This window comes from Varanus komodoensis, unplaced genomic scaffold (assembly GCF_004798865.1).
Source record: "Varanus komodoensis strain SLA01 unplaced genomic scaffold, ASM479886v1 scaffold11, whole genome shotgun sequence".
Lineage (NCBI taxonomy): Eukaryota > Metazoa > Chordata > Lepidosauria > Squamata > Varanidae > Varanus > Varanus komodoensis.
Genome location: NW_025335317.1, coordinates 24,781,265 through 24,793,603, shown reverse-complemented (window position 1 = coordinate 24,793,603; position 12,339 = coordinate 24,781,265). Strand labels below are relative to the sequence as shown.

General features: G+C 44.3%; 1 protein-coding gene across 1 annotated transcript in view; it reads right to left on the bottom strand.

Annotated features, from left to right (window-relative positions):
- KIF20B (kinesin family member 20B) overlaps positions 1-6,489 on the bottom strand; it is a 66,060-nt gene extending 59,571 nt beyond the window's left edge. The window contains 5 exon segments of the mRNA XM_044420023.1: positions 353-537; positions 4,338-4,476; positions 4,634-4,753; positions 4,856-4,942; positions 6,343-6,489. Coding sequence (XP_044275958.1) covers positions 353-537; positions 4,338-4,476; positions 4,634-4,753; positions 4,856-4,942; positions 6,343-6,489 — 678 coding nt within the window.
- Positions 6,490-12,339: the final 5,850 nt, after the last annotated feature.

Below are 12,339 nucleotides of genomic sequence, written 5' to 3'. Positions count from 1 at the left end.
ATGACCACTGACTTGGATGGCTTTAGGAGAATCTTAGTCAAATCCATGGTGTATAAGGCCACCAATGGCTACTAGACATGATGGCTATATACAAAATAAGCCTCTGTATGTCCACTGCTAGGAACCTAGGAGGGAGGGTGCCATTGTCATTGCCTTCCGCTTCTAGCTGGAGATCTAGTAGGCCCCTTTGCACACAATGACAGCCTAGTTAAGCCTTTGCAGTAATCCAACAGGAAACTTGTTATAGTCATACAGACACACCCAGACTCTCCTCACCCACCAGGCTGCTCCACAAGCAGAAGTCTAAAGCTTCTTTCGGAACAGCCATTAATCAATTAATAAGTTGCCACACCTCTTTCATGGAACGAAGCAGTGAGTTTTTAACAGACATTTCTTCCTTCGTTTCTTCTTTAGTCAGCCTTCTGTAGTCTTGGCATCGATGGGGTTTGAGATCTGTTTCTAGATACAGCTTACTCTGAATGCGTTTAAACAACAGATCCAGTGCCCTTGGGAGAATACCACTATCTTCATCAGTGCCTGTTAAGTAAACACAAGAATTATTGGGATTTTGCATACTCCTCAAATGCAGCAGCAACAAAAAGTAAGTTTACTTGGATGTTAAGTTCTACCATGTTCAATAGGGTTGCAACCAGACAAGCAGGCTTATGATTATTGCCTTTACTGATCAAAAGAAGAGTCATACACAAGAGTATTTTATGACTCTTGATATGCCAGCAAAGACATTTGCTGGCACTGCAGTTAAAATACCTGTCAAACTATGCTGCTGAACTCTATCCAAAACTTCATTTTAAAATGCACCCTTACTTTTCCCAACTCCCATAAATGGGAGCACCCTGGAAAGAGTGCAGAAAGCAGAGGGGACTAAGAACTGTCAGGTCCAAATTTAAAACCAAGAGGACCTTGCTGCAAAGGAGGTGATCCATGTGTCACCCACTTTTGTAAGCAGAGATAGTCTTGCTTTGTTTTCATATAATAGCTGTTTGACATCTGCCAAAAAAACCAAAATATTATATTTGAACCTCCCTTTATCAGTGTTCATGGATGGCAGCTGCTTTGACAGCAGGCAGACATAACGACATTGATCAAGCAAGGCATTACATTTAGGGTAGATAAAGTAGTACACTGCACAGTTCCAGATTACTGACTAAAAATTCACATTTCTGGTGTTAAAAAAAAGGAAATCTGGTATCTCTGCTCCAACATGCTGTTGGGGCATGTGGAGGGGCTGTCACCAGAGGTTGTGGAAAAACTATCTCTGAAAAGGAAAAAAGGTATGCAAACTACAAAAAGCGTTGTTGCTGGAGTAGGGCAAGGAGACAAGACAGGTTTTGCTGCAAGGTCGCTGGGATACCTGCAAGATGACGGAGCTGGGGGGACAACTATGATGAGGTCATTCATCAGACACACTGTTGCTTGTTCCATGAACAAAACACTGTTGAGCTCAGGTGAAGGGTGGGCTGTAAGGTTGTACTGATTGCCTAGAAAGTGCTGACGGGCAGTAACTTGAAATTCATTTGCTCTCTTGATTCCTAGTTCTGTTCTATTTTATAATATTTCAGATGGCAGGGCAATGATGACCCTGAGAGGTGGCAGCTTGCCTAATGCTAGCTAATATACAGGCATATGGTTTCGTGAGGTAGAAATGAAATGCTGGGCTAGGCAGAAGCAATCTGATATAGTAGAATGCTTGGTTTCTTAGTATATGGCTAATGTGTCATGTTATCATACTAACTCTCTGATAAAATCTGACCATTTTACTTCATATGACTCGTGTGCTTCCGCAGCCTTTATTGAACTGAAACACAGTCACATGCTTTAGTTGAAGAGGGACCACAGCTCAGCATGCAAACAGCCCCAAGTTCAACACCTGGAATCTTCCATTAGAAGGAGGAGGTAACAGACAATGGGAATGATGCACTGAGATCCTGGAGAGCTGTTCCTAATTAAGAGGTGACAACAATGGGCTCTTTAATGTTTTAAAGACAGGTTTTTATTTCCTACTCAAGGCAAATTGTCTGTGTCTGTATGTGAAAGACTGTATTGTGACCAATATTTCCTCCTAAAGCCTTTGCATCTAGCAAAACTCCTCTATACAATAGACTACCTTGAAAATAGTTATTATGAATTGATCTTCCATATTAGTGCTTATAAGCTGTAAATCTCTACTATGCTATGATTTTGATGGATAATCAAATGAAAAATTTAGATACATTCCAGTATGATGTTCGAACCCATTTGATGTGAAAAGGAATACTAATAGAAGCGGTCATGCTAACAGAGGTTTTTCAAGAAACTGTTGCTGTTAAAGTAATCCTAGAAAAAGTGAAGTGTCTAGCCTGAACTCAGGAAAAAAAGCAAAATATGCACCAAATAAAATTGAGAAAATGACTGCTTACAGTAATAGGTTCAGCTTTTGATGCAAAGTAGTCAAAATAACAAACACTGAGAGAAGTAAACAGAAACATGAAATGTGTTAGATTTATAACAAACAATAAATCTGTGAAAGAGAAGCAGATGTTATAATGTTTTGAAGGGAAAAGTGTCTCACTGGTGCTGAACAAAATATGAGGTAAATATTATACAATATTAAGACTGGGAGCGTAGGAAAAATAATCAAATGTTTGAATGCACTTCTGAGGTTTCAGTTCATTGAGAAACATATGTAGGAAAGTTCATCAGAACCCATATGAGGCAGAACAGGAATTTCAGGACTTAACATCTACTATCATGAGTATAGAATACCCAATTCACTTCTCAGCTCCTTTTTGCTCCCAGTCAAAAAAGTTGTTAGGCAGAAACTGTAATCTCTACAATGAAAACCAATGCTAAAATCCTAAAATTATTCTTAGATAATTATTGCAAACAAAATGTGCAGAAAGTTATTTTTATGTTCTATGCTCTTACATCAAATGTGAATTGAAGTAAAGAGCACTTTACATTTTAAAGTAAAGGATGAAAAGGTATATCTAATCTCAGAGTCCTCTATCTAAACACTCTGTGCTAATACCAAGATGTCTGTAAATTTATAATTTCTGTGGTGACACTTTGTTCAGAAAATGAACGAAGCTTGTATCCTACCATCAAATCCTCAGGACAAGGAAATCTTTACTTTAGCAAGGCTTTTGATAAAGTGTCCCTTAGTAAACTAGCTAAAAGTGGCCTAGATGAAACAACTATCAGGTGCATCCATAGTTGGCTACATAATCGGTGGTCATCAGTGGTACCTTCTCAAACTGGGGAGAGATAACAAGTGGGGTATCACAGGGTTCAGTCCTGGGCCCAGAGCTCTTCAACGCTTTTATTAATGATTTGTATAATGAAGTACAGGGAACAATTAATAGTTCTGTAGATGACACAAAACTGGGTGGGTTAGCCAATACCTTGGAAGACAGAAAGAAGATTCAAGGTGACCTTGATAGGTTGGAACTCTGGTCTGACAAAAACAGAATGAATTTTAACGGGGACAAGTACCAAATTTTGCACCTAAGAAACCAAGTGCATCATTACAAGATGGGAAATACTGCAAGTGAGAAGGATCTTGGAATTGCTGTAGATCCCAAGCTGATTATGAGTCAACAATGTAATATGGCTTCAAAAAGTGCAAATGCTATTTTAGGTGTTTTAATAGAAGTATCACTTCCAGATCTTGTAAAGTACTAGTTCCCCTTTACTCAGCACTGGTTAGGCCTCATCTGGAGTGTCCAGTTATGGGTACCAGAGTTTAAGACAAGCTGGAAATGTTCAGAGGGCATCAAGGGTGATCCAGGGAAAGGAAACAAAGCCCTATGAAGGGAGATTGGGCATGTTTAGCTGCGAGAGGAGAAGACTGAGGAGAGATATCATAGCACCCTACCCATACTTGGAAGGCTGTCACAAAGAGGAAGGACAGAATCTCTTCTTGATCATCCCAGAGTGCAAAAGATAGAATAATGGGCTCGAGTTACAGGAAGCCAGATTCCAGCTAAATATCAGGAAAAAAAATCCTGACTGTCAGAGCAATAACACAACAGAACCAATGACCCAGGGAAGTTGTGGGCCATATCAGAGGCATTCAAGATGCAACTGGGCAGCCATCTGAACAAGATGGTTTAACTTGGGAGTCCTGCATGAGCAGGGGGTTGGATGTGATGGCCTTCTGCCCCTTCCAAGTCCCCTATTCTGTGATTATAAGGACAAATATGTCATACTATATATAATTCCTGTCAAAAAATAATCTGAAGCATTTGTCACCATAGCATACACAGAGCACAGAAATTGTAAACAGATAACATACAAAGTTAACACTTCTCTAGATCTTCATGGAAAATCAGCTCTACCTTGGTATGTGTATGTTTTCCCAGCATTTGTAACACCGTAAGTAAAGACAAGGCGACTGTATCCCTTTAGGAAGTCTAGCACTGGCTGCCTCACCGTGCCTTCAAAGAGCTCTTCTTGTGTTGTTTCAGGGCCAAATACCTAGCAAATTAACAATAAGAATTTGTTCAGCATAAAATTGTCCATGACCTCAGTTGTTACTGTCTTAAGTTTTTCCAACTGTATAAATACTCCATTAGCCATGTATATAGTTTGCACATTACATGCTATAAATCACCCTAGCTTTCCTTTTACTTACCTGTGAAAAAGTAAATTTCTGCACCAATTGCGCCAAATTCTTTTTACTTAGTCGAAATGCCTTGGAATTCTTGGGGGCTTTTAATATAATGCTTGTTGGATCAAGAACAGAAACACAGTCCTGTAAGAAAGGAGATGAGTGGACACTTTTAGATGAGCTGATGTTAATCCTTAAACAAAGCCTTGCCTTTAGAATTTTTTCCTTTTTAAATTTAAGCCACACCTCTGAATTGCTCTCTTTTTCTGACTGCATATATGGTCTAATACGTAAGCAAACATGAATACGTTCTTTGGATTCCAGGCTTTCTCTCTAAAAGAAAAAAAATAAATCAAATGAGAATATAGCAGTTGCAGTTCATGAAGAATTTTCATGTGCCCCTTGACTGACCATTTTATAAAGTGACAGTAATTTCAGAGACATGCTTCCCTCCCTCCCAGTTCTTGTATGTCTCTTTCCTACAATCAGGTAATTTAACACTTCACTTGTCACAACCATGACCTGAAACTTCCTCAATATTAGAATTTGACACGCCAGTCATTTTCAAGGTACAATACATCAGCATCTTTTCTTTCTTTCTTGGCGGGGTGGGGGGGTGGCTGGAATTACCAGCTCAAGCTCTTAAAACTTTGGATCTATGTCCCTAAATGTGACAACAGTGTATGGTATAATAGAGAAATAGTATGATGGAAGCCCCCTCTTAAGAGCCATGATAAGATTTGAATTGGACTAGAAACCTACTTCTGATTAGCTGGTTAGATCAAATCACTGTGAAATTCAGACCAGTACAACCATCCACTGCTTCAAGGTTCTCACTGACTCTAGCTGAAAGCCACTTCCTTCAACCCTTACTTAGCCAACCTCTCCGATATTGCTCTCACATCTTCTATAATATATAGAAGATATATATTCCTTCTACAGACAGTGAAAATGCGTAGAGTCCCATTTCCAGTTTGTGCCTTCTCACCTTAATTCTTTCACTCTTATGCCTTCTTCCTCGGGCCTCACCCTGCACTCAGCTTTCCTTCAGATTTGCCTTCCCATTCTGCATTCTTCAGGCACAATATCTGCCTCTGAACTTCATGCCCATAGTTCCCCCTACCACTCCCAATCTCTTTCCAGTCTTCAGCCATCTCCCTCAAATCATTCTAGTCATAATCCTAGTTTTCACTGTGGTCAAAAGTCAAGTTTTGCTTCTCTCACTGAAGCTGGACAGGAAGTTATTTCATTCTATGAATAATTGGCCATTCCAAAGTCGTCATCCAACCTCAACTAAATCAGTATCAGAGAGGCAATTTCTACAAGTGCAATATGACAGAGGGATTTCTTAGGACAGCATGGGATAAACTGTGGTTTTCCAATTGCTTTGGCCTAGAAATTCCCATCATCCTTCACCATTGTCTGTGTTGGCTAGGAGCTGATGGGAGTGAAGGCAAAAGCACTGGCAGGGCCACAGTTTTCATATACCTGTTTTAGGAGATTAACAGTGAAATCCTGTACGTGCTTACTGAGATGAAACTAGTATTGAGTTTAATGCGACCTACTCCCAGGTAAGTTTGATTAGTATTACAGCCAGTCACCCTGAATGTTATTTTGGAAAAAAGAGACAATGCTAACTAAAAAGCATAACAAAACTGTCTAATTGTGACTCCTCTCCACAATTGAACCAGTTTTGAGACAGAAATGAAATCTTAGTTATTTAGCTCTTTTACCTGGCTTAAATCAGAAATTGCTGAAAAGTCAGCAGAGAGATCTTTCTTAATGTCTCCAGCATCCACAGGGCCAGTTCTTGGGGAAAGCTCAACAGCAGAAAGAAAAGACGGCCGGGGAACTCTTGGCTCATCCGAATTTGCCTCCATCCTGTTCAAGATAGAGGGGCGAGAAGGGCTATTGCTTAAATGGAAACCATCAATAAACATTTTTTCACTACACAATTTGGTAACATAAATTTACCAGATGCTATACTTTGTATGCTCAGCCTGAACTTTCTTTGCACACAAAAATTGAGAGCACAATGAAGAAAGGATAGAAGCTATGACTTAAGCCACTAGTCTCCCATGTCTGTTACATAGAACTCTATGGTCCCTTAGAAGTTTCAGAAGTTCCTAGTGAGAAGATCAGTAATATCAAATTCCTGTGAAACAACTTGGCTACCACTACCAATCTTGCACAATAATGTGCAGAAATAGCTTTTCAAGCTGCATATTGAAAGCAAAGCTCTATACCAGTGGTGGCGAACCTATGGCATGCATGAGGGCACGCAGAGCCCTCTCTGTCGGCATGCGAGCCAAGTCGCACCAGCAGCTGAGCATTGGATAACAGCGCACATAGGGGCCATGTGTATGCTTGGAAAGGAGTAGAGGTGCCAGACAATGGTGTCACGAGCCACAACTCATTAGCCACGACTTGTCCGAGCTTGTGCATGGCCGGTCAGTGCACTGCCATTTGCTTGGACTGCCTGTGAGTTGTTTTTTCTAAACTAAAACGTCAGTTTTCAGGTTTTATTGCAGTGTTGGCACTTTGCGACAAATAAGTGGGTTTTGGGTTGCAGTTTGGGCACTCGGTCTCTAAAAGGTTTGCCATCACTGCTCTATACAATAACTTGTGGTGCTCCAGATGTTACAACTATGTTGGCTAGGACTGAAGGAAGAAATTGTCCACACTTACCCTACAGTTCTGGCCAACACTGCACGTCAACCAAGCATGTGCCCAGAATCAGTCACCCCTTTAAATTTTCTTCAATGCACAGATGTTCTGCAATAAATGCACAGGGCATCCTCAGCAGATAAGTTTATATGGAAAGAGATCCCCAAAGGCAGAAAGCTACAGAAGCAACCATTTTAGTGTGAAATTGCAAGTGCTGTTATTGAAATGAAGAGGCAGCCAATAACGTCACTAATGAAAAGATTGTCGTCATGGCTATATCAAGCTGTAATAAACTGGCATGGACTCTTGCAGAATTGTCAGAGAATTCTGACAACTGTTATATAGGCAGAAAAATTCAAGAGATGTGCACATTTGAAGTACTTTCCCAAGCCAGCTTTAATTCCAATATCCGCTTAATTAGTTAAAAATCCTATAATCTTATTCATTAAATGCAATGTTGGACAATTTCCAGGCCTCCAGATATTTTGTTCTGTACCTTGTATCACTGCTCACCATTAGCTATACAGTGGTACCTCAGTTCATGAATGCCTCAGTTCACAACCAAATCAGGTCATGAACAGAAAGTTTGGCAGAATTTTGCCTCCATTCGCAAACTCCGCATCGGGTAACAACCACGATCATGGCCATGTTCCTGCACAAACATGATCACGATTGCGGCCATCTTCCCCACATGAACACTCCAAACAATAACCTTCTCCCCACCCACCACAAGGGGGAGCCATGAGGGCACACTCACCTCGGTTGAGGCTTTCCCGGCTCCTCACTGCCGGCCTGCTTCCGAGCCAGAAGAAGGTCCCCTCACAGGCGCTCCCCAGGCTCTGAGAAGGCCGTGGCAGAGGTGTGGGAGCCATGGCCCCACTCCACTTCGGCCCATCCACCCCCAGGCTTGGTGAGGTGACCGCGGCTTGGCCCACAGCCCGGGGACATGGCTCATGTTTTGGTGGTTTAAAAAAACTGTATTTATTTATTTAAAATTTTTATATGACGTCCTTTATCTGTAACATAAAGTTACGGTTCAGAATGGATTAACCTTATTTACATTGAACCTTATGGAGAAATTTGACTTGGTTTGCGACCAATTTGGGTTGCGACCAGAATTTATTTATTTATTTAGAAGGCTTCTATGCCACCCCATTCGCCGAAGCCTCGGGGCAGCTCACAATAATAAATAAATAAGAACAGTATAAAACAATATAATATGAGTCGACCTGGCCCGAAAAATAAAATAAATAAATAATATTAACAATTAAAATAGCATTTGAAAAAAAAGGTCTTCGCCTGGTGCCAAAAAACAAATAACGATGGCACCAGGCGGACCTCTCTTGGGAGCATATTCCATAGATTGGGCCCCACCGCAAAGAAAGCCCTCCTCTGAGTACTTACCCTACTAATATCCTTCACGGAGGGTTCCCGGAGAAGAGCCTCTCCCGCTGATCTCAAGGGGCGGGCGGGCATATATGGACGTAAGCACTCCTTCAGGTAACCAGGACCCAAGCAGTTAAGGGCTTTATATGTCATCACCAACACCTTGAATTGGGCCCGGACTTCACTGGGGAGCCAGTGAAGCTGACGGAGAACTGGAGTCATGTGAACATAACGCCCAGTCCCCGTCAGCAGCCTGGCAGTTCTATCTTGAACCAATTGAAGTATCCGGACCATCTTCAAGGGCAGCCCCACGCAGAGCATGTTACAGAAGTCAAGTCGGGAAGTCACCAATGCGTGTGTCACCTTTGCCAGGCAGTCATCCTCCCGGTAGATACGCAGCTGATGGATCAGCCAAAGCTGAAAGAAAGCACTCCTCACCACTGCTGTCACCTGAGCTTCCAGTGAAAGCTCTGGGTTGAGGAGCACTCCCAAGCTGCGGACCTTGTCCCTAAGAGGGAGTGCAACCCCATTCAGGACTAGGTTCAATGCACCCTCACCGAAGCCCGATCCACCAACCAGCAGGACCTCCGTCTTGTCTGGATTGAGCTTCAGTTTATTGGTCCTCATCCAGCCCATTACCTCGGCCAGGCACCGGTTCAGTGCAGCCACTGCCTCACCTGGATTGGTTGACAATGAGAGGTAGAGCTGGGTATCATCAGTGTACTGATGATTCCGCAGCCCACACCTCCTGATGACCTCCCCCAGTGGTTCCATGTAGATGTTAAATAGCAAGCGGAACAAAATGGACCCCTGGGGAACTCCATGGCATAGCTGCCATGGCGCAGAGCCATAGTCCCCCAGCATCACCTTCTGGAATCGGCCATTGAGCTAGGAGTGGAACCATTGCAAAGCAGTGCCTCCGACCCCCAATCCTGCTAGCCTATCCAGAAGGATACCATGGTCGATGGTATCGAAAGCCGCTGAGAGGTCCAGGAGAACCAACAGGGATGCACTCCCCCTGCCTTTCTCCCTGCACAGGTCATCATACAGGGTGACCAAGGCAGATTCAGTACCGTACCCAGGTCTGAAGCCAGACTGAAATGGGTCCAGACAATCAGTTTCCTCCAAGAGTGCTTGGAGTTGTCCCGCCACCACCCGCTCCAACACCTTGCCCAGAAACGGGATGTTGGCCACTGGTCTATAATTAGTGGCCATCTCTGGATCCAGTGACGCCTTCTTCAGGACCGTCGGACTACCACCTCCTTTAAAGAGGCAGGTACCTGGCCCTCCCTCAGAGAGGCGTTAACCACTTCCAAGATTCAGATCCCTATCCCATGCTTGGCGTTGTTAGCTAGCGAAGATGGGCAAGGGTCCAATAGGCAGGTGATGGGACGTACTTGTCCAAGCACCTTGCCACATCATCAGGCCGCAGTAACTGAAATTCATCCATCAATTTTGGACCAGACGGCAACATTGGTATCTCCCCAGAAGCCTCTGAATCACTAGTGGAGTCCAGCTTGTGACGAATCTGAGCGATTTTCTCCCTGAAATGCTTGGCAAAGTTGTCACAGTGGGCCTTCGTGGGTGGAACCGGATCTTTCTTAGGGCCGGGACAAACCAGCCCTTGTACCACCCAAAACAGTTCCGCCAGACGGCATTGTGAGGAGGCAATGGAAACGGAGAAGAATTTCTTTTTCACTGCCCTCACCGCCACAGCATAGGCCTGATAATGGACTCTTAAGTGTGTTCAGTCAGATTCATCCCGTGATTTCCTCCACCTATGCTCTAGACATCTCCCAGCCCACTTCATCACCCGCAATTCAGGTGTATACCAAGGGGAAGAGTGGGTTCTGCCTGGAGGGAGAGGACACTTAGGAGCGAACATGTCAATAGCCCTGGTCATTTCCCCATTCCATAGTTCGACCAGAGCCTTGACAGGAGCACCAGTCTTGTCAGCGGGAAACTCCCCCAGGGCCTTCAGGAATCCGTCCGGATCCATCTGGCTCCGGGGGTGGACCCACACAATCGGGTCCACATCCTTACAGAGGGAAAGGCCACTCTCGAGCACAAACCTCACCAGGAAGTGATCTGACCATGACAGGGGTGTCAGACATAAATTCCTCACCCTCAGACCACCCTCCTCCTGTCCCGTTGAGAAAACCAGGTCCAGACTGTGTCCACGTTCATGGGTTGCGCCAACGACGTGTTGAGACAGCCCCATGGCCGTCATGGAGGCCATGAAGTCCTGAGCTGCCCCGGTCAGACCAGTCTCCGCATGGAGATTGAAGTCCCCCAGGACCAACATCCTGGGGGTCCTCAACACCAGGTCCGAGACAATCTCCATCAGCTCAGGCAGGGAGACTGTTGGGCAGAAGGGTGCGCGGTACACCAACAGAATCCCCAATCTGTCTCGGTCACCCAACACCAAGTAGAGGCACTCTAGCCCCAGCCTCGAAGAGACTGGAAGCCCCGTGAGGGAGATGGAGACTCAGTAAACCAAAGCGACCCCCTTCCCTCCCCTCCAGGCGTGGACGGTGCTGAACCAGATACCTGGGCGGGCACATTTGTGAGAGGGCGACATCCCCCCCTCTCCTGCCCAGGTCTCTGTTATACAAGCCAGGTCGGCCCCCTCATCCACAATCAGGTCGTGGATGAGGGATGATTTATTGTGGACCGACCTGGCATTAAGCAACAGCACCGTCAGACCCGGGGGGTGGTTGACAAGACTACCTGGAAACCTGGCTGGAGGTAGAACCAGAAAGAGGGACAGGTGTCAGAATCGTGGAAAGGGTTAAGTTCATGAACCTACCTAGGTCATGAACCTACCTGTGTCCCTACCTAGAGGAAGACTGCCTAGCAACAGTGACACATGCATTGGTTACTTTCCAGTTGGATTTCTGTAACGCGCTTTACGTGGGGCTGCCCTTGAAGACAGTCCGGATACTTCAGATGGTGCAGAACAGAGCTGCCAGGATGCTGACGGGGACTGGGCGTTATTCTCATATAACCCCAGTCCTCTATCAGCTCCACTGGCTTCCCATCGAAGTCCGGACTCAATTCAAGGTGCTAGTTATTACCTATAAAGCCCTAAATGGCTTGGAACCTGGATACCTAAAGGAACGCCTTCTTTCCTATTTGCCCTCCTGTCCCCTGAGATTGGCAGCAGAAGCCCTCCTCCGGGAACCCTCTGTGAAAGACTTTAGAAGACAGAGTACCTGGAGGAGGGCCTTTTCTGTGGTGGTGCCTCATCTATGGAATGCGCTCCCCAGAGAGGTCTGCCTGGCACCGTCATTATATGTTTTTCGGTGCCTGGTTAAGACCTTTTTATTTCATCAATATTTTAATAAGCTTTAATATTGTATTTTTAATATTATATTTTTAACTGCAGCCAGAGTGGGTTGATTTGTTTATGTTGATTTTTCTGTTGATATTTTGTTATAATTTATGTATATTGATATTTGTCCTGAGGCTTTTGCAATAGGGCGGCATATAAATATCACACACACACACACACACACACACACACACACAATGAACCGAGGTACCACTGTACTGGCTACAGGTAATGGGGTTATAGGCGAAAGCATCTCGAGAGCCACAAGCAGCCAACCCTGCCCTATTGGAGGAAGGACTACAGGGATCTTTAATGTTTTAGTAGCTGAATTATGGGAGGTTTC